Here is a 22,928-nt window from a genome sequence, read left to right on the forward strand (position 1 = left end):
GCATTGATAAGGTGAATGGCAGGTGTCTTTCCTCTCGAGTGGGGAATTTCAAGTGGCACATTTTTAACGTGAGAAGGGGCAGATTTAAAAAGGACATGAAGGGCAGTTTCTTTTCTTTAACACAAATAGCAGTTTGTGTGTGGAAGGAGCTTCCTGAGGAAGTGGTGGATGCGGGTACAGTGACAACATTTTAAAAGACGTTTGGCTAAGTACATGAGTGGGAAATGTTTGGAGAGATATGGGCCGGGTGCTGGCAGGTGGAACCAGATTGGGTTGGGATATCTGGTCGGCATGGACAGGTTGGGCCGAAGGGTCTGTATGACTAGGGTTATTGTTGGATTAATTCCAGGTTTCTTATTGAATTCAAAATTCCACCATCTGCCATGGTGGGATTTGAACCCAGGTTCCCAGAACTGGGTCTCTGGATGAAGAGTCCAGCGATAATACACTCAGCCATCGCCTCCCTCTAAATAGTAGACCAATTAATATCGCTATAGTTATCAGCTTCAGGGGAATGGGACTTGAGCCCATAACTGGAGAAGTGGGAGCCCAGTCTATCAAGCACGGTTTTGGGTGGGGATCGTGGTGGGTAGGGGTTCTGCAGTGATCTAATAACGGTTCAGGAACGGGAGCTAAGGTGGTGGGTGTGATCTGTCTGTAAGAGCTGGCAGTGACGTTGGCAAGACTTCCTGCGTCTGCCAGATTGGCAGCGTCTAGTGCTGGGTACCCACTAATGCCTCTCCCATGCTTAATGCCGGTCATTGTACTGTGACCAGCAGTGCCTGCGGTCTGCAAAATGCCAAGGAAGCAGAAATGAAATTGATTCTTTTAGTTTTCAGTGCCGAGATATTAGACGTGTGGTGATTGTAGATTCAGGGGTGAACGGTTTGCACCACCAGTCCAGAGTGACACCTCTGATATGGCAGAACTGGAGGCCTTTCCTTGTCTCAGGAGACTATCCCTTTAAAAGGTGTATATTTGTCCTGGGTTTTTGTTTGGAAGCGATACACAAGGCTGTCTTTTGAAAACCTTAAACAGCTTGTGAGGCCTTGGAGTGTTTTTGTTTAATATAAAGTTGGAACAATAGAAGCAGCCTGGATGGGTGGGATCAAACTCCCACAAAACTAGGATTTTTAGTTTGTTTTTCCGGAGCAGTTGCTGGGGTTTGGAAGCTACAATATATCACTCCCTGCTACTGTCCCTGAGTTTTTTTTCCCCTCTTGGACTGTGGAATTGCATGCGAGATAATCCATTTTACTGAATTTGCCTTTGCCAAGGGTATCTTAGAATCCCTACAGTGTGAAAACAGGTCCTTCAGCCCAACAAGTCCACACCGACCCTCCAAAGAGTATCCAGCCCAAACCCAATCCCCATTACTCTAGACTTGCCCCTGACTAATGCACCTGACCTACACATCCCTGGACACTGTGAGGCAATCCACCCTAACCTACACATCCCTGGACACTGTGGGGCAATTTAGCATGGCCAATCCACCCTAACCTGGACATCCCTTATCTTATCTAGGCCCATCATCATTTTATCTGTTTCTATAAGATTCCCTGCCTCATTCTTCCAAATTCTACTGAGTACAGTCCCAATCTACTCAATCCCTTTTCATAAGGCAACCCCCTCAACTCTAGAATCAACCTAATGAACCTTCTGTGCGTCCCCTCCAGGGCCCAGTACATCCTTTCTCAAGTAAGGAGACCATAACTGTACACAGTACTCCCAGGTATGGTCTCAGCAACACCCTATACAACTGTAGCATAACCTCCCTGTTTTTCAACTCCATCTCTTTAACAACAAAGGACAATACTTCACTTGCGGTGACGATTTCAAAATGACCAGCTGGTAGAAAGTGCCTTTGTAACTTTACTGTTTTGTTATATGGATCAGACCAAGCCACCTTCAGATATATCAAGTGGATAGTCTAAACTCTGACCTCTTGTTTGAAGGCAATTCTAAGGTACTGTGCTGTGTTTCCTACAATACAGCTCTGACTACATCTCGAAAACAAATCCTATACCCAGTGCAGGATGTAATTCATTGGCAAGTTGTTTGGAAAACAGGTTCTTGAGGGCAGAAAAAGGGGGTTTCTTTTCTTAATTCGTCCATGGGAGTTGGGATGTCGCATTGAGGTTGTACAGGATGTTGGTGAGGCCTGTTCTGGTCACCCTGTTACAGGAAGGATATTATTAAACTGGAGAGGGCTCAGAAGAGATTTACCAGGATGTTGTCAGGTCTGGAGGGTTTGAGTTATAAAGAAACTCTGGGACTTTTTTCGCTGGAGCGTAAGAGGTTGAGGAGGCACCTTATAGAGGTTTGTAAAATAATGAGAGGTTACAATAATGTTAATGGTAGCTGCCTTTTCCCAAGGATGGGGGATTTCAAGACTAGAGGGTACGTTTTTAAGGTGAGAGGAGAGAGATTTAAAAAGGTATATGAGAGGGCAAAGTCAGTGGTTTGCTTGTGGAATGAACTTCCTGAGGAAGTGGGGGATGCAGGTACGGTTACAACGTTTAAAAGGTACTTGGACAAGTACATGAACAGGAAAAGTTTGGAGGCCAGGAGCAGGCAGGTGGGACTAGTTTAGTTTGGGATTATGGTCGGCACGGACTAGTTGGGCCGAAGGGTCTGGTTCAGTGCTGTTTGACTCCATAACCCCATGGGATGTGGGCATCGCTGGCTATGCCCAGCATTTACAACCCATCCCTAAGTGCCCAGGAGCGAGGGGCCGGCCAATTTGCTGTGGGTCAGGAGTCCAATGTAGGCCAGGCGAAAGCAGGATGGTGGATGGTCTTCCTGGATGGGCTCGGTGATGCAGAAGGGGGTTTCTAAGATAGTTGGCAATGGTTGCACAACCATCGCTTTTATCGCACCCGGGTGGGATTGGAAGCCGTGAGCAGTAGCCAGTGGCTCCGGATCACCAGTCCGGTGACACCGTCACCTGTAAATAGGGTTGAGGGGTCTTAGTTCTACGTCTCTGAAATCGGTTGCCTCTGACAGAGCGGCACTCCGGCAGGACAGTCACTGGCTGGATTATGGACTGAGGCAGACCAATCCAAATCCCTGACTCAGAGCGTGACTCCCGGAGCTATCCGTCCCAAGGCTGGACCGTCCACCTGAGGTTGAGCCAATGGCTCCGAAATGCGTTCTCTGGCTCTTCCCTCACGTGGGGGTCCCAGCCAGTGGTGGTTTCTGGTGGAGTCCCAACGCAACGGAGCCTTTCCCTGAGAAAAGGGGCACAGATTTGTGTCTGTCTGTCTGTCTGTCTGTGTGTCTGTGTGTGTGTGTGTGTGTGTGTGTGGTTCTGACTGTGCTGTTCTCTTTCAGAGGGGAGCTCCCACCGTACATGTCGTCCTGGGAAATGAAGCTTGTGATCTGGACTCCATGGTTTCCGCCATCACGTTTGCCTACTTCCTGAGCAAGGTCCGTAAGGATCACAGGCAATCATTACCCCCTCCCTGTCTCTCAAACCTTCTCCAGCCCCCTACACCCCCCTCCCTATTCCTGTTGCCCCCTCCAGCCCTCTACACCCCCTCCCTATCTCTGTCACCCCCTCCAGCCCTCTACACCCCCTCCCTATCTCTGTCCCCTCCCCCTCCCTATCTCTGTCACCCCCTACACCCCTTCCCTATCTCTGTCACCCCCCCCCCCAGCCCCCTACACCCCCTCCCTATCTCTGTCACCCCCCCCCAGCCCCCTACACCCCCCTCCCTATTCCTGTCGCCCCTTCCAGCCCCCTACACCCCCTCCCTATCTCTGTCACCCCCTCCAGCCCTCTACACCCCCTCCCTATTTCTGTCACTCCCCCTCCAGCCCAACAACACTCCATGTATCTGGAGCATCCTGCAGCCTGTACACGCTCGCTGGGTTCTGTAACCTCCCCAAGCCCCCACAACTGTGTTCCTCTCATTCTAGTTTTATGTGCGTCACTCAATTTCTGTTGTTCCACTGCTTTTTGGGGTTTGGGAATTCCCTCCTTAAATCCGTCTGCCTGAAACCCCTCTTCAGACTCAGTTTGAAACTGAGCTCACTGACCAAGCTGATGTCAAGCAGTCTGGGCGTGAGGTAGGTGTGAATTTAGTTCACCGTGGAGGTCGGGTGCTGGAACACGAGACCGGATCAAGTGATGGCGTGTTAGGGTGGGCCGGCTGTGGGGAGGGAGGGTTGGGTGAGGGGTCTGGGTAGTAGGGGTTGGGTCCAAATGCTGGCTGTCTTATCCCAGGAGGGGGTGGCTGTCCTGTCGGTGGGGATGGTGCGTTGGGAGCTGCAAATGACGTTACGCACAGAAAGCCGGGAAGGAGAGGTCAGTTTCACAATCACTCGGGAATTAGACGGGCTAACTAATTATCTAACTTTTTCTGAGTCTTTAGAAGAGACCCCTGACCCCTGCACCAAGATAAATATTAAGATTAGATTAGATTCCCTCCAGTTTGGAAACAGGCCCTTCGGCCCAACCAGTCCACACCGACCCTCCGAACGGTAACCCACCCAGACCCGTTCCCCTCTGACTAATGCACCTAACACTACAGGCAATTTAGCACGGCCAATTCACCTGACCTGCACATCTTTGGACTGTGGGAGGAAACTGGAGCACCCGGAGGAAACCCACGCAGACACGGGGAGAATGTGCAAACTCCACACAGGCAGTCGCCTGAGGCTGGAATTGAACCTGGGACCCTGGTGCTGTGAGGCAGCAGTGCTAACCACTGAGCCACCGTGCCGCCCCTAGTAAAATTACACTCGTCCTGCTGTTCACCCCCACGTTCCCACCTTCCCCAATTCTCAGCTTTGAGTGGAGCAAGAAGAATTATTTAAGATTACAAAGCGACCTTGATTTGTTGGGCCAATGGGCTGAGTAGCAGATGGAGTTTAGTTTGGATAAATGCGAGGTGCTGCAAGAATTGTGCAATTGAAAGTAGGGCCTTGCAGAGTATTGTAGAACAGAGACCTAGCCGTTCAGGTACATAATTGTTTGAAGTTTGTGTCACATGGGTGGTTAAGAAGGTGTTTAGTCTTCGTCAGTCAGACCTTTGTGTACAGGAGTTGGGACATCATGTTGAGGTTGTACAGGATGTTGGTGAGGCCTCGTCTGGCGCTCAATAACATAGGGTGAGATGATGTGGAGTTGATGAACCACAAAGTCAAATAAAAACAGAATGGTCAGGACCAAGGGCGTAAGGTGTACCGGGAAATAGATAAGGCATGTCAGAAAGGCAAGGTCACTGTGATCATGGGGGGCTTCAATATGCAGGTGGACTGGTTGAATCACGTTGCCGATGGATCCAAAGAAAGGGAATTCACAGAATGCTTGCAGGATGGCTTTTTGGAACAGCTTGTGATGGAGCCCACAAGGGAGCAGGCTATTCTGGACTTGGTGCTATGTAACGAGCCAGACTTTATAAAAGATCTTAAAGCAAGGGAACACGTAGGAGGCAGCGATTATAATATGGTAGAGTTCAGTCTGCAGTTTGAAAGAGAGAAGGCAAAATCGGATGTAATGGTGTTAGAGTTAAATAAAGGTAATTAGGAGGGCACGAGAGAGGAACTGACGAAAATAGACTGGAAGCAGAGCCTAGCAGGGAAGACAGTAAAGCAACAATGGCAGAAGTTTCTGGGTGTAATTGAGGACACGGTACAGAGGTTCATCCCAAAGAAAAGACAGATTATCCGGGGAGGGGTTAGACAGCCATGGCTGACAAAGGAAGTCAGGAAATGTATTCAAGAAAAAGAGAGAGCCTATAAAGTGGCCAAGAGCACTGGGAAATCAGAAGATCGGGAAGGCTACAAAACAAACAGAGGATATCAAAGAGAGAAATAAGGAAGGAGAGGATCAAATATGAAGGTAAGCTAGCCAGTAATATTAGAAATGATAGTGAAAGTTTCTTTCAATACATAAGAAACAAACGAGAGGCAAAAGTAGACATTGGGCCGCTCCAAACTGATGCTGGAAGCCTAGTGCTGGGAGATGAGGAAATAGCTGGAGAACTTAACAAGTACTTTGCTTTAGATTTAGAGATTACTTACAGTATGGAAACAGGCCCTTCGGCCCAACAAGTCCACACCGACCCGCCGAAGCGTAACCCACCCATACCGCTACATTTACCCCTTTACCTAACACTACGGGCAATTTAGCATGGCCAATTCACCTGACTTGCACATCTTTGGACTGTGGGAGGAAACCGGAGCCCCCGGAGGAAACCCACGCAGACACGGGGAGAACGTGCAAACTCCACACAGTCAGTCGCCTGAGTCGGGAATTGAACCCGGGTCTCTGACGCTGCGAGGCAGCAGTGCTAACCACTGTGCCACCGTGCCGCCCACAAATCTAATCTAATCTAATCTACTTTGCGTCTGTCTTCACAGTGGAAGACATGAGTAATATCCCAACACTTAAGGAGAGTCAGGGGGCAGAGTTGAGTATGGTAGCCATTACAAAAGAGAAAATGCCAGAAAAGCTGAAAGGTCTAAAAATTGATAAATCTCCTGGCCCCAATGAGCTACATCCTAGAGTTCTGAGGGAGGTGGCTGAGGAAATGGTGGAGGCATTGGTTGTGATCTTTCAAAAGTCACTGGAGTCAGGGAAAGTCCCAGATGATCGGAAAATCGCTGTTGTAACCCCTTGTCCAAGAAAGGATCGAGACAAAAGATGGGAAATTATAGGCCGATTAGCCTAACCTGGTAAAATTCTAGAATCCAGCGTTAAGGGTGAGATTTCTAAATTCTTGCAAATCAGGGTTGGATTAGAACAAGTCAGCACAGACTTACTAAGGGGAGGTTGTGCCTGACAAACCTGTTAGAATACCTTTGAAGAGGTAACAAGTAGATTAGACCAGGCAAACCCAGTGGGTGTTATCTATTTAGACTTCCAAAAGGCCTTTGATAAGGTGCCACATGGGAGGCTGCTGAGTAAGCTGAGGGCCCGTGGTGTTTGAGGTGAGCTACTGGATTGGGGATTGGCTGTCTGACAGAAGGCAGAGAGTTGGAATAAAAGGTTCTTTCTCGGAATGGCAGCCGGTGACAAGTGGTGTCCCACAGGGTTCAGTGTTGAGGCCGCAGCTGTTCACTTTATATATTAATGATCTGGATGAAGGGACTGGGGGCATTCTGGCGAAATTCGCCAATGATAGGGGGACAGGCAGGTAGCACTGAGGAGGTGGGGAGGCTGCAGAAAGATTTAGACAGTTTAGGAGAGTGGGCCAGGAAATGGCTGATGAAATTCAACCTGAGCAAATGCCAGGTCTTGCACTTTTGGGGGAAAAAAAAGAACACAGACATTGTCTATTTTCTAAACGGTGAGAAAATTCATAAAGCCAAAGTACAAAGGGATTTGGGAATGCTAGTCCAGGATTCTCTAAAGGTTGACTTGCAGGTTGAGTCTGTGATTAAGAAAGCAAATGTAATGTTGTGATTTATCTCAAGAGGGTTGGAATATAAAAGCAGCGATGTGCATCTGAGACTTTATAAAGGTCTAGTTAGGCCCCATTTAGAATACTGTGACCAATTCTGGGCCCCACACCTCAGGAAGGAGACACTGGCACTGGATTGTGTCCAGCAGAGATTCACATGGATGATCCCTGGAATGGTAGGCCTAACATACGATAAACGGCTGAGGATCCTGACATTGTATTCGTTAGAGTTTAGAAGGTTGAGGGGAGATCTAATAGCTCCAATGCATGCCTTAGAAAGGGTGGATGCTGGGCAGTTGTTTCCGTTAGGTGGGGAGACTAGGATCCATGGGCACAGCCTTAGAATTAGAGGGGAGTCAATTGAGAACGGAAATGAGGAGACATTTCTTCAGAGAGTGGTGGGCCTGTGGAATTCATTGCCATGGAGCGCAGTGGAGGCCGGGACGTTAAATGTCTTCAAGGCAGAGATTGATAAATTCTGATCTCTCAAGGAATTAAGGGCTACGTGGAGAGTGTGAGGGGTACATGGAGTTGAAATGCCCATCAGCCATGACCAAATGGCGGAGTGAACTTGATGGGCCGAATGGCCTTACTTCCGCTCCTATGTCTTATGGTCTTACTGTGTCCAGTTCTGGTCACCCTGTTATAGGAAGGATATTATCGAGCTGGAGAGGGTTCAGAAGTGATTTACCAGGATGTTGCCGGGAATGGAGGGGTTGAGTTATGGATAGCGCTGGGACTGTTTTCACTGGAGCGTAGGAAGTTGAGGGGTGACTTTTTAATAGAAGTTTATAAAATCAAGAGGGGGAAGGTGAATCATAAGGTGAATGGAAGGTGTCTTTTCCCTAGGATGGGGGGGGGGTGGGATTTCAAGACCGGGGGGAATATTTTTAAGGTGAGAGGCAAAAGATTTTGAGACACGAGGGGCAACAGTTTTTACACAGAGGGTGGTCCGAGTGTGGAATGACCTTCCTGAGGATGTGTGTACAGTTACAATGTTCATAAGACATTTGGGTAAGTACACGAATAGGAAAGGTTTGGATGGATATGGGCCAGGTGCAGGCAGGTGTGGGACTGGTTTAGTTTGGGATTATGGCCAGCACAGACTGGTTGGGGGCCGAAGGGTCTGTTTCCGTGCTATCTGACTCCATGAGAAGTTGAATCCTCAATTTGGCAAGTCAATTCCTTTGGGGTGGGCTGAAAATGTGTTGCTGGAAAAGCGCAGCAGGTCAGGCAGCATCCAAGGAACAGGAGAATCGACGTTTCGGGCATAAGCCCTTGGGGTGGCACGGGGGGGGGGGGGGGGGGGGTGCTCCATGCCCAATCCTACCTACGCTTCAGAAACGATGACTGGGAAAAATCCAAGCCCAAGTTTCAGGGGCAATGGAACAGCAAGACCTATGTCTCTTGCTCTGTCAATGTTGCTGCCAAAGAGCCTGCCCTGGGAAATTATTGTCCACCGGGCTTTAGTTTAATTCCAAAAAAGAAAAGTAATGCATTAGCAACATGAACCAGTGTTTGATCCTGGCTTTGATGTTAACCCTAGCACCAGAGAGATTGCCAGATCCCAATGCGCCCGACATTGGTATCTGGAGTTTGGTCTTTGTTGTATCGATCACTATGGCCTGAATTGCACCTTCTGGTATTTTCTTCTCTCGTGTCGTAGACCGCCCCGGAGCAGAAGGCCATCTTCCTGCCCGTCTTGAATATTCCACGCTCTGAATTTCCTCTGCGGGGAGAGTGTACGTTCCTCCTACGGGAGAGCCATCTCTCCGAGGACCTGTTGGTGTTCCGGGATGAGATCGATCTGCACGCCCTCCACAAGGATGGTCAACTCGCCCTCACCCTGGTTGACCACAACGTCCTGCCCAGGTATGGGGTCTCGGTGACGGTGAGGTGCGAAGGGGCAGTGGGTCTGGCCTTCCCTGACTTTCATCGCTGTGCTAGTACCAGCCGTTGAATGGCGTGAGTTTTAGAGTTTCCTGTTCCTGCCTCCCTCACCCCCCTCCCTCACCCCCCTCCCTCACCCCCCTCCCTCACCCCCCTCCCTCACCCCCCTCCCTCACCCCCCTCCCTCACCCCCCTCCCTCACCCCCCTCCCTCACCCCCCTCCCTCACCCCCCTCCCTCACCCCCCTCCCTCACCCCCCTCCCTCACCCCCCTCCCTCACCCCCCTCCCTCACCCCCCTCCCTCACCCCCCTCCCTCACCCCCCTCCCTCACCCCCCCCACCCCCTCACCTCCCTATTTCTCCCTATTTTTAGCTTTGACAAAGGGTCAGTTAGACTCGAAACGTCAGCTCTTCTCTCTCCTTACAGATGCTGCCAGACCTGCTGAGATTTTCCAGCATTTTCTCTTTTTTTTTAGCTTGTAGAGCCTTCCCCCGGGTGAGGTTTTAATGCTCGTGGGTTGCCCTAGTTTATTGTGCGTTAACTCTGTCCTTTGTCCTAGAGGTGACTCGGCTCTGGAGGAGGTGGTGAAGGAGGTGGTGGACCACCGGCGTCTGGAACGCCCCCTGGCCCCTGGCCTTGTGGTGACCGCCGAGCCCGTGGGGTCCTGCACGACCTTGGTGACGGAGCGGATCGTCCGAACAGCGCCCGACATTCTGGACAGGCAGCTTGCTTACGTCCTGCGCTGTAAGGGGCTGTGTTGGTGTTTCTGAGGCGTGAGCAAGGGATGGGGATTAGATTTTTTGGGGGGGGGAGGTGGGATGGTGGGAGTGGTTTATTTCCCAGTAAAGTCAGGACAGCAAGGGAACTGTGATCGTGCAATTATCACAGAATCCCTTCAGTGCGGAAACACGCCCTTCGGCCCAACAAGTCCACACCGACCCTCCGAAGAGTAACCCACGTTGACCCACTCTACTTACTCTATTATCCTATATTTACCCCTGACAATCCACCCTAACCTGCACATCCCTGGGCACTACGGGTCAATTTAGCATGGCCAACCCACCCTAACCTGCACATCCCTGGGCACTATAGAACAATTTCCCATGGCCAATCCACCCTAACCTGCACATTCCTGGGCACTATGGGACAATTTAGCATGGCCAATCCACCCTAACCTGCACATCCCTGGGCACTATAGGACAATTTCCCATGGCCAATCCACCCTAACCTGCACATCCCTGGGCACTATGGGACAATTTAGCATGGCCAATCCACCCTAACCTGCACATCCCTGGGCACTATAGGACAATTTCCCATGGCCAATCCACCCTAACCTGCACATCCCTGGGCACTATGGGACAATTTAGCATGGCCAATCCACCCTAACCTGCACATCCCTGGGCACTATAGGACAATTTCCCATGGCCAATCCACCCTAACCTGCACATCCCTGGGCACTATGGGACAATTTAGCATGGCCAATCCACTCTAACCTGCATATCCCTGGGCACTATAGGACAATTTCCCATGGCCAACCCACTCTAACCTGCATATCCCTGGGCACTATGTGAGGAAGACAATGTTACAGAAGGCGCGCAAAACGCACGTTAGCTTTTGAGATTTGAAAAGTTCATTCAGGATTCTAATAAGAGCTGGGAGGAAGCTGCTCCTGAACCTGTTGGTACGAGTGCTTAAGCTTCTGTATCGTCTGCCCAACGGGAGAGATTGGAAAGGAGTAGAGTCAGGGTGGAAGGGGTCTTCGATGGCAGACTTCCTGAGGCAGTGGGAAGTGTGGATGGAGCCAATGGATGGGAGGGTGGCGTGCGAGATGGACTGGGCTGTGTTCATGATTCTCTGTAGTTTCGTATGGTCCTGCGCAGAGCAACCTTTCCCCTCAAAACAAGCCCTCATTCCTAGCGAACTGCCTCTGAGCCCCCTCCGATGTCCCTTCCATAAGTAAGGAGACCAATACAGCGCACGCTACTCTCACCTGTCTCGCTGAAATGTAAGAGTCGTACTTAAAAGGAACCGGGAGGGTGGTCGGAACATTTCTACACCGTGTGACTGGGGTACTTGCTCGGCGTTGTAAGGGGAAGGCTAGAGGGAGTGGTAGATCCAAGTTCGGTGTGTGACGATGCTGAGACTTGAGGGGGTTGTAAGGACAGACTCCAGCTGTCTCTAAGCAGGTTTTTGAGGCTTTGGGTTTTTTTTCCTCTTCATTTTAAAGTTGGAAGCAGCGTGGGTATGGCCAGCTCTCTAAAATCAGTCTTTCTGGTTTAGGTTTTTTTTTGGTTTAGTTTTTAAACAGGGAGCTTCACTGAATGTCTCCTGGCCGTTACTATTCTCTGAATCTTCTCTTTCTGGATTGTATATGTGAGAATCTGTGTTTGAATTTGCCTTTGTGTTTTGGCCAAGGGGTGTGATGTTGCAGTATTGGAACCATTTAATTAGTAATAGATTCTGCATCTATTACTCGGTTAAGTTTTCCAATAGTTAAATTATTCTAAATTCCTCTCTCTTTTGGTTGTATTTTAACCACAGTGTTTAAATAAATTGTGTTTGGCTTCATGCTGAATAGTTTTGACTAGTCACATTGCATCTTGGGCACAGCCCTTTATGTCAAATTTCTAAAATAAGAACAAAATTAGGGTTGAGGTTACCGTCTTAAAATACATGGAGGGGGTCTGGTCCAGAACAAGTTACAAGACATGCGAACAGGAAGGGTTGAGGGATGTGGGCCAAACACAGGAAAATGCAGCTAGTTTAGTTTGAGGAACCTTTCATCTTTTATGTTAAACCCCTCTTGTGATAGAAGATGGCGTTCCCTCGGCCACACGAATCTCTCGCTGTACCTGCAGACGAACTGTTCATGACTCCTACGAAATGGAATATTTTTGATTTGAGATGGTCACACACATCTAGACACAGTGAAGAGTTCTGCGTTAGGGTTATAGGACAGAGCGAGGAATGCTGCTTTCCAAGGAGACGCACAAAGAGCGAGATCTGTGTTTGAATTTGAAAGGGCTGTCCAGAAGTCTGACAGCAGTGGGGAAGAAGCTGTTCTTGAATCTGTGTGTTATGGTGACTGGAATGGGGATAGTGCCGGGAGAGAGGCGAGGGCTTGGAAATAGTGTGGGGGTAATCCTTTGGTATTGTAAGGGGAAGGTCTGACTCGCTCCTGTCTTTATCTGTCACAGGTACCATTCTTCTGGACTGCATTAACATGGCGCCCGAAGCCGGGAAAGTGACACCAAAGGACACAGAATACGTCACCGCCTTGGAATCGAGGTTTAGCGACCTCCCGCCCAGGGCTGTCGTGTTTGATACGCTGCAGAAAGCCAAGTTCGATGTCAGCGGTAATGGCTTCTTCCCGCAGTGGGGGTTTGGGGGGGGGGCGGGGGGAGAGGAAGGAAACGAGGGGGAAATAATATTGGGGACCAGGCCGGGTCACGTGTGAAGCCTGTCACTTTATGTTGACCGTGGTTCAAGGGGCCAGGGTGCTATCTCAAGCCAGGAGGTTAACCTTTTGACTGTCCCCAGCACAGAATCCACTGAGACCGCAGCACGATGCTGGCGTAGTGTTACGGAGGGTGCAGCCAACTCATGCACAGGAGGTTCGCAATGCACAGCAGTTACCTCCTCGTATGAATGTGGGGCAAAATGATATGTTAGCTCTAGTCCCCAAGGAAAAAGTTCCACTCTTGTAACAGTGGCCTTGTGTTTTTATTTAAAATTCATTTTGTGGGCCCAGCATTTATTGCCCCGTCCCTAATTGCCCCTTGAGATGGTGGGGGGTGAACTGCCACCATGTATTTGATGAAATACTTGGAGCATCTAAAGAGCAAGCTCGTATGTAGAAGGCAGACGCACGTGGCATTCAAAAATGTGGAGGCGAGGGTGGGTTGGCCATGGGAAATTGTCCCATAGTGCCCAGGGATGTGCAGGTTAGGGTGGATTGGCCATGGGAAATTGTCCCATAGTGCCCAGGGATGTGCAGGTTAGGGTGGATTGGCCATGGGAAATTGTCCCATAGTGCTCAGGGATGTGCAGGTTAGGGTGGATTGGCCATGGGAAATTGTCCCATAGTGCCCAGGGATGTGCAGGTTAGGGTGGATTGGCCATGGGAAATTGTCCCCTAATGCTCAGGGATGTGCAGGTTAGGGTGGATTGGCCATGGGAAATTGTCCCATAGTGCCCAGGGATGTGCAGGTTAGGGTGGATTGGCCATGGGAAATTGTCCCATAGTGCCCAGGGATGTGCAGGTTAGGGTGGTTTGGACATGCTAAATTGTCCCCTAGTGCTCAGGGATGTGCAGGTTAGGGTGGATTGGCCATGCTAAATTGTCCCCTAGTGCTCAGGGATGTGCAGGTTAGGGTGGATTGGCCATGCTAAATTGTCCCCTAGTGCCCAGGGATGTGCAGGTTAGGGTGGATTGACCATGTTAAATTGTCCCATTGTGCCCAGGGATGTGCAGGGTTGGGTGGATTGGCCATGCTAAATTGTCCCATAGTGCCCAGGGATGTGCAGGTCAGGGTGGATTGGCCATGGGAAATTGTCCCATAGTGCCCAGGGATGTGCAGGTTAGGGTGGATTGGCCGTGCTAAATTGTCCCATAGTGCCCAGGGATGTGCAGGTTAGGGTGGATTGGCCATGCTAAATTGTCCCCTAGTGCCCAGGGATGTGCAGGTTAGGGTGGATTGACCATGTTAAATTGTCCCATTGTGCCCAGGGATGTGCAGGTTTGGGTGGATTGGCCATGGGAAATTGTCCCATAGTGCCCAGGGATGTGCAGGTTAGGGTGGATTGGCCGTGCTAAATTGTCCCATAGTGCCCAGAGATGTGTAGGTTAGGGTGGACTGGCTGTGGGAAAATGTAGGGTTGTAGGGGATGTGGGTCTGGGTGCGATGCTCTTCAGAGGGGCTGTATAAACTTGATGGGCTGAAGGGCCAGCTTCCACACAGTAGGGATTCTATGAAAAAGAGTGTAAGGTTTTCTGGTTTGACACTTGGCCAACTGGCCTGTGATCAAAATAGCTCCTTGTTAAAGTCCACCAGCGACTGAGCGAGAGAGCAAAAGGAATTAAATCCATGAATGTTCACTTGCACTTTTTGTTTAGTTGCCTCTGTAGTGGGGCGGGTGGACTGATACCTGAAAGCTTCCATCTCTGGGAGATGAGAGAGAGAGAGAGAGAGATTGCCCAGTGAGGCACCACTGGTCGATATGCTGAGAGATTCTGGATCAGTGGTGCTGGAAGAGCACAGCAATTCAGGCAGCATCCGAGGACAGGCAAAATCAACGTTTCGGGCAAAAGCCCTTCATCAGGAATAAAGGCAGAGAGCCTGAAGCGTGGAGAGATAAGCTAGAGGAGGGTGGGGGTGGGGAGAGAGTAGCTGAGAGTCTACAATCGTCCCATTGGTACAAAGTGTTCTGTTCTCTCCAGGGCTGACTATTGAGCAGATGCTGAGGAAGGACCTGAAGGTCTTGTCTGGAGAGGATATCCTTTTGGCCATCAGCGCTGTCTACCTGAGATTAGAGGTAGGAGTTTAACGAATCGAACTCCCCTCCATCAGTCACAAAAAAAAAACAGCGTTTCACCCATCACCAAGCCCTCACCTTAGACCGACATTTTGTGGGACCAACCGGGGAGAAAGCGAGCTATACTAGATCGAGTTTTGACCAACGCAGTAAGATTACCTGATGGTCAAAGCAACCCGTGAAAGCAGCAACCATAATCTGTTTGCGTTTTACAGACAGTTGAAGGGAATCAATGATATCGTGGACAGTAAAGAAGGTTCAAGGCACGAGTACAAGATTTAAAAGCGACCTGAGGGGCAACTTTTTCACACACAGGCTGGTGCGTGTATGGAATGAGCTACCAGAGGAAGTGGTGGAGGCTGGTACAATGACAACATTTAAAAGGCATCTGGATGGGGACATGAATAGGAATGGTTTGGAGGGATATGGGCCAAGTGCTGGCAAGGGGGACTACGGTCATTTAGGATATCTGGTCGGCATGGATGGGTTGGGCCAAAGGATCTGTTTCTGTGCTGTACATCTCTAACTCTACGAATCTCACTCTCCAGTACAATCATACCCTCCTTATAGTATGGTGACCAGAAATACAGCTCCATCATAACCGCCTCATTCTTGTGCACAGTGCTTTGCCTGATAAAGACAACTATCCTATTTGCCGTCTCAACTACTTTATCCAGTTTGTAACTTGGTTATTGATTACATTACAGTGTGGAAACAGGCCCTTCGGCCCAACAAGTCCACACCGACCCGCCGAAGCGCAACCCACCCATACCCCTACATTTACCCCTTACCTAACACTATGGGCAATTTAGCATGGCCAATTCACCTGACCTGCACATCTTTGGACTGTGGGAGGAAACTGGAGCACCCGGAGGAAACCCACGCAGACACGGGGAGAACGTGCAAACTCCACACAGTCAGTCGCCTGAGGCGGGAATTGAACCCGGGTCTCTGGCGCTGTGAGGCAGCAGTGCTAACCACTGCGCCACCGTGCTGCCCACATTGTCATCGCTGGCAAGTCCAGCATTTGTTGTGTAATGCTAATTCCCCTCAGACTGGGTAGCCAGCTCAGGTGTTTGCAGATACGGTTCACAGACAATGCATGGAGCAGCACGGTGGCTGAGGGATTAGCGCTGCTACCTCACGGTGCCGGGGACCCAGGTTCAATTCCAGTCTTGGGTGACTGTCTGATTTTGCGTTCTCCCCGTGTCTGCATGGGTTTTTTCCCTGGTGCTCCCACAGCCCTAAGATGTACAGGACATTGATTAGGCCACTGTCGGAATATTGCGTGCAAGTTCTGATCTCCTTCCTATTTGAAGGATGTTGTGAAACTTGAAAGAGTTCAGAAAAGATTTACAAGGATGTTGGAGGGTTTGAGCTATAGGGAGAGGCTGAACAGGCTGGGGCTGTTTTCCCTGGAGCATCGGGGGCTGAGGGGTGACCTTATAGAGGTTTTTAAAACATCATGAGGGCCATGGACTAGATTGGGTTGGGATATCTGGTCGGCATGGACGAGTTGGACCGAAGATGCCTGTTTCGGTACTGTACATCTCTATAACTCAATGTGCCATTCGGTGGATTGGCTGCGCTGAACTGTGTGTGTGTGTGTGTGTGTGTGTGTGTGTGTGTGTGTGTGTGTGTGTGCTGGGTGGGGGGTGGAAACAGGAAATACGGGGTTGTGAGGATGAGGGGTGGATCTGGCTGAGGTGCAGGTCACGAGGGTCGATGCAGACTCAACGGGCTGAATGGTCTGTGTCTGCGCTGTCGGAATTCTCTGACCACCGCTCTGGGTACAGAACAAGGACTCCAATCTGAGCCACACCATTTACCAGGATGTTGGGAAGCACTTATTCCCACAAGAGGAAGTCAAAATCTAGGATTCCCACCAGTTAATCCTCTTTTAAAAATGGCTGTAGACATTGGGAGCCCATTGGAAAATTTCAAAACTCCAGATTTCAGTCGGGAAAGAGGAATATTGAGGAGGGACACACAGTGTTGGTTTTCAGGTCAGCCACGATTCAGTTGGAAGCCGGAACAGGCTAGAGGAGCAGAATGGCCTCTTCTCTGTCCCTAGGCCCCTCCCTGTTGCCATCTTCCAGAAATGGGCCTTGAACGTGAGTATTGCCTGAGAAGCCACCTCCTGGAGAGCGAGAGTTGGCGTAAGGGGGTCCAGTCGTGATGCACAGCACAGTTCGAGTCGTAGAGATGTACAGCCCGGAAACAGTCCCTTCAGTCCAACTTGTCCATGCCGACCAAACTAATCTAGTCCCCTTTGCCAGCACTTGGCCCATATCCCTCCCAACCCTTCCTACTCGTGTACCCATCCAGATGCCTTTTAAATGTTGTCATTGTACCAGCCTCCACACTTCCTCCAGCAGCTAATTCCATACACACAGCACTGTCTGTGTGAAAACGTTGCCCCTCAGGTCCCTTTTAAATCTTCACTCACTCACCCTAAACCTACGCCCCTCTAGTTCTGGGCACCCCCACCTCAGGGAAAAGGTCTTGTCTATTTACCCTACCCTTGCCCCTCAGGGTTTTTTAAACTTCTATAACGTCCACTCCTCAGCCTCTGATGCTCCAGGGAAAACAGCCCCAGCCTATTCAGCCTGTCCCTATTGATTTGCCCCACTGAGCTCACAGGCCTCCGGCCTGTCCCGCCAATGTTCCTGTGAAGTGGCATCGTTTCGACGTGTCGTTTTTAACAAATGGCATTGACCTCTGAACCTTGCTCCCCTTTGCAGGATTTACTGGCCCGACCCGGCCTGAAGGAGGGGCTCGAGAAATTTTGTCGGGGCGGGGGCTACGGTGTTCTGGTTGTCATGACGATCTCCTTCATCCAAGGGAGCCAACCTTTCCGCCAATTGGCAGTCTACAGCCCGCACTGTGACTTGAGAGAATCGGTAGGTTCTGAGGGGCTAAGTGACGGATTTGGTCTGGGTCGGGCCCTGGGGGTAAGAGTCTTGGAGGGAGGTTAAGCGCTGTCCACGCTGTTGTGGGTCTGGAATCGTGTGTAGGCCAGACTGGGGAAGGATGGCGGATTTCCTTCCCTGGAGGACGTTAGCGAACCAGACGGGTATTTTACAACAAACGGTAGTCTCAGTTACTGGGAGGAGTCACGTTCAATTTGCGTCACGAGAATTGATTCTTGGTCATTCTCCAAGTGGATGTAACTCCAGTAAGTTACGGAGCTGTGTGTTTGAAAATGAAAGGGTTTTGCAAGGTTCTTGGGTAGAGATTGATTGGGGCCTCACACCTTTCAATGGGTGGATGCCAGAGGAATTTACAGAAAGGCTGTCAAAAGCACAGGGAGTGTTGGTTCCCAAGTTGTTCAATTTAACAAACTGGGTGACAGCTATTCACCAGTTCCTTCCTCAGAGCAGCGACCTGACCAATCATAGAGTCCTGCAGCACGGAAATAGACTCTTCGGCCCAACCAGTCCGTGCTGACCATAATCCCCAAACTAAACTAAATATCCCTCCAAACCTTTCCCGTTCACATATTATCCAAATGTCTTTTAAATGTTGTAACTGTCCCAACATCCACCACTTTCGCTGGACGTTCGTTCCACACACGGACCACTCTGTGTTTTTTAAAAAAAATTGCCCCTCGTGTCTGTCTTAAATCTCTCTCCCCTCTCACCTTAAAAACGATCCCCCTAATCTTGGAATTCCCCACCCTAGGGAAAGGACGTCTGCCATTCACCTCATCCATGCCCCTCATGATTTTATAAATCTCTATAAGGTCACCCCTCCACCTCCTACACGCCAGTGAGAAAAGTCCCAGCCTCATCCAGAGCTGATGTTGAATCCAACCCATCTGCGCCAACCATAGATCCTCAATTCATCCACACCCATTTGTCAGCACTTGTCCCATATCCCTCCAAACCCTTCCTATTCATGTCCCCATCCGGATGCCTTTTAAATGCTGTCATTGTACCAGCCTCCACCACCTCCTCTGGCAGCTCGTTCTATACATGTACCACCTTCTGTGTGAAAAAGTTGTCCCTTGTAAATCTTTCCCCTCTCACCTTAAACCTAAGCCCTATAGCTTTGGACTCCCCTACCCTGGGAGGAAAAAGACCTTAGCTATTCACCCGATCTATGCCCCTTAGGATTTTATAAACCTCTCTAAGGTCACCCCTTCCCCCTCAATCCTTTTTAGGGGAGAGAGGGGCAGGCCTGTGTTACCATTACCTGTTCCTCTTTCACTCATCAGGACCAATGCAAGAATGCCAAGTTTCAGCATGGATATGACAATTGACTCCAGCAGGAGTTAAGATGTCAGGGATTGGTCGTCCACTCTCTGGGGAGTGACCGAGTCAGCGCACCTCGCACCTTGTTGTGAGCGGGTGAAATCTGGCATTCTTGTCGTGAGCGGGCGAGATTTGGAATTCTTGCTATTGTCCTGACGAGCGGAAGACAGACTCCTGGCCTTTATCCGTACCCCGTACGAGAGCTGTTTCAGCAGGGAAGGGAGCCCTGTTCGGGACGTGCATAACCCTGCTCCGTAGGCACTGCCAGGGTGTGGGGGGGGGGGGGGTTCAGAGACGGGACCATCAAACCCCAGGAAGGACTGTGGGAGAACTCTCCACTGATGCTGTAATCAAATAGACTTTATCCAAAAATCAGGGAGACAATGACCGAGTGGTATTATCCCTGGACTGTTAATCCAGAGACCCAGATAACGCCCTGGGTTCAAATCCTGTTTGTACAGGACCTGCTGTAATTTCCAGCGTTTTTTGTTTTCAGTGTAGATTCCAGCATCTGCAGTAATTTGCTCCTATGTTAAATGAGTTTGGGAACGTGGTTGGTGTGAACTTGTACAATAAAAAATAAAGTAAAACTATGCCAGTCCTTCCCCTTCTTTCACGGCGTTGTGTTTTTGTAAAATTCATTCACGGGATGAGGGTGATGCTGGCTGGGCCAGTATTTATTGTCACTCTCTCATTGCCCAGAGGGCACTTGAGAGTTAACTATAGTCTGGAGTCGCATGTAGGCCAGACCAGGTAAGGATGGCAGCTTTCTTCCCTAAAGGACGTTCGGGAATCGACAATGGACCTCACTGTCATCATTTAGACCCTTTCTTCCAGATGTTACTGAGTTCAAATTGCACTAATTGCTGTGGCAGGATTTGAACCCAGGGCGTTACCTGGGTCTCTGGATTAACAGTCCAGGGATAATACCACTCAGTCATCGCCTCCCTGATTTTTGGATAAAGCCTATTTGATTAAAGGTGTGTGTGTGTGTGTGTGTGTGTTGCTGGAAAAGTACAGCAGGTCAGGCAGCATCCGAGGAGCAGGAAAGATTGACGTTTCAGGCCGGAGCCTATAAACCCTATTCGAACCGCAGCAACTTAACGCTTGCACTTTTATATTTATTTAAACTTAGGCTATCTCCTTATGCTACTTTGGTAGGGGGAAGGGGGTCTCTGGTTTGGTCTGTAACTACGGGATGGATTGTTCCCCTCTGAGTCTCCCTCATTCTGTGATTGTAGGTGAGTCGGGCATTGGAGGAGTCAGAGACCCCTTCGCTACAGTTGACGCCAATGGACAGCCCAGATTCGGAAATCGCGGCCTACCACCAGGGAAATGGGCAGGCCTCTCGCAAGAAGGTGCTGCCGGTCGTCGGGGACTTTCTGAAGGCTCGGGAGGCCGGCCGGTCAGACTCCGCGGTCATCTGCCGAGGGTGGCTAACCGGCTTGCGGGCCCCAAGGGGGGGCCAGGAGGAGGAGGAGGAGGAGGAGGAGGAGGATGGGGATGGGGAGGAGGCTGTCCATGATGAAGAGGTCTGCCTACCCCCCACTCCTATGAACAGCCTGGTGGAGGGCTGCCCTCTGGACGGGGGGCTGCCCAAACTCTCGCAGGAGGCCATCTTGGAGCGGTTCGACAAAATGGCCGCCGAGGCCCCTGCGGTGGATTCCAGCGACAGCTAGGCCCGGAACTGCAGAGGTGGGATGGAGATTCTGGTTTTCACAGTCGAGGTTGTCAATGGGAGAGGAGTTGACTCGACAGTGGGGAAAGAGGCAGGTTTGAAACTAGCTGGAGTCTTGCCCAGGCTCCTGCCCTCGATGAACTTTTGCCTCCCTTCTAGGCAAGGAGACACTTTCCTTGACTTAACACCTGGTATTCCCCCCCCCCCCCACTTCCTTCTTTCCCACCTATCCTCGCTTTTCCCACCTACTGCTACTGCGTGTCAATCTTCTGGAGAAAATGTGACCATGGCGTGATTTTGTGGCAGGGTATAATAATTGGGGTGGGCAGGGGGGGGGGTGCGGATGTTGAAGGTTCAAAGGCACAATGGGGCTAATGGCGTCTTCCTCTGCTGTCCTGTTGCTTGGCATCCTGACACCAACATCCACAGGAGGAGGTCCTTCAGTCTCTTCCTCCTTTCAGCGGGGCATCCGGTTTCCTCCCCACAGTCCAAAGACGTGCAGGTTAGGTGGATTGGCCGTGCTAAATTGCCCCCAGGGCGTGTTGGGTTAACTCTCGGTAAATGTGGAGTTGATAGAGTGGGATGTTCTCTTGGGGGGGGGGGGGTGTTCTAACTCTGCCTAGGCCTGGAGGTGCCAAATGGCCTCCTATCCCTATTTTCTTTCCCCAAGTTTCTAAAAATGAGCCGATTTGGGCGAGACGATGGCTCAGTGGTTGGCGCTACTGCTCCACGGTGCCAGGGACGGATGATCTTCGGAGGCTTGTGGTCTGGTCCCAATGGTCCCTGGTGCCGTGAGGCAGCAGTGGTTAAGGAGAGACGAGGGCGGGGAGCGTGGGTCCGGGGCAAATGAAGTTGCAGGGGGCAATGGCCAGCATTCAGCGGCTCTGCACCTGGCTTGGGGGTGGGGGGGGGGGTCCCTCCACCTGAGCACAGAGGGCCGTTAGAGATTCGTCGGTTTTGCTATAACGCCCGTTTCTTCAACGTGAGTTGGCGACTGAAAAATTTCGACTGTCTAGAAGCGAAACGTTCCTTCCCTTACGCCGGCTGGATCGCGGTTGGCGTAAATGGTGGTGCGATGATGCGATTTTCTTATAACGCGGGGTCGCACCGGGGCGGTTATATCAGAACCAACTGTACGTTCCATCCGGGAAGGGCCCAGTGGAATGGCTTTCCCTAAACCCCTCCCCTGGTGGTGAGACGCAGTGAGATCAGACCGGTCCAAATGAGCGGGAGGTGGGGTCCGCGAATGAACGCTCTGCGGCCGGGTTGAGACGCCTCAGACAGCAGCCTTCCACCTCCCGGAGACGTCGACAGGTTCTCCTTCGTGTTTCCGAAGCCAAAAATGGAAAAAAGATTGACCGGGCTTACGTGCGTCGGTGGAAACGTGATTGATTGAAATTTCTGGCGCGGTGTTTGAGCGCAAAATGCGTCTGGGCGGGTGGGGGTGGTGGGGAGATGATTGTAAAATAGAACCATTGGTATTTTCAGGGTTAGGGAGTTTGTATCTGCGTTCGGGTACACCATCCCGGGCCAGAGAATGTCTGTTTGATCTCCCCGCATCTGACGCACCTCTTCTACGGTGATCTCTGAATTCCTCAGTCGAACATCTTCAGTGTATTCTCCACCTCCCCTTCACACACAACGTCAGAAGGGAAGGAGTGGAGGAGAATGGAGGACCCAGGCAGTTGTCCTGTTTTCCCCACCCCCTTCTCTTCTCTCTCTTCCCCCATCCATCCCCCCCCCCCCCACCACTTCCTTCAATCCCTTCCCTCAACCCTTAACTCCATCCTGCCCTCCAATCCCTTGCCTTTCTCTTTCTCCATACCATGGGTACTTGTGTGTTGCAGAATTATATGGCACTCCCTGGTACTCGATACAGGCAGTTCTGCTTCGTGGCGGTTTGTCTGCTGCACAATAAGCCTCCTGCCAAACCTCTCTCCGATTATTGATCCCCACCCGTCAGCACGGAAACAGACCCTTTGGCCCGTACAGTCCATGCCGATCATCCTCTGTGTAAAATAAAACATTGTCTTGTGTCTTTTCTAGATCTCTCTCCTCTCATCCTAAACAATATCCATCCCAGAGTCTGGAAATCCCCCAACCCAGGGAAAAGACATCAACCATTAACTCTCTATACCCCTTATAAACGTCCATCA

The 22,928-nt window shown here is 50.6% G+C and overlaps 1 protein-coding gene across 1 annotated transcript; it reads left to right on the forward strand.

Moving 5' to 3' along the window:
* Nucleotides 1–3,337: 3,337 nt before the first annotated feature.
* prune1 (prune exopolyphosphatase 1) lies at nt 3,338–21,366 on the forward strand. Its single transcript, XM_087985197.1, has 7 exons — nt 3,338–3,429; nt 9,079–9,284; nt 9,863–10,047; nt 12,501–12,659; nt 14,744–14,838; nt 17,583–17,741; nt 20,336–21,366. The coding sequence occupies exons 1-7, from the start codon at nt 3,391–3,393 to the stop codon at nt 20,771–20,773; spliced, it is 1,281 nt and encodes a 426-aa protein (XP_087841323.1). The 5' UTR covers nt 3,338–3,390; the 3' UTR covers nt 20,774–21,366.
* The last annotated feature ends 1,562 nt before the right edge of the window (nt 21,367–22,928 follow it).

The sequence above is a fragment of the Chiloscyllium plagiosum genome, unplaced genomic scaffold (assembly GCF_037043375.1).
Source record: "Chiloscyllium plagiosum isolate Xiang-an unplaced genomic scaffold, Cpla_swu_hap1 HiC_scaffold_50, whole genome shotgun sequence".
NCBI lineage: Eukaryota > Metazoa > Chordata > Chondrichthyes > Orectolobiformes > Hemiscylliidae > Chiloscyllium > Chiloscyllium plagiosum.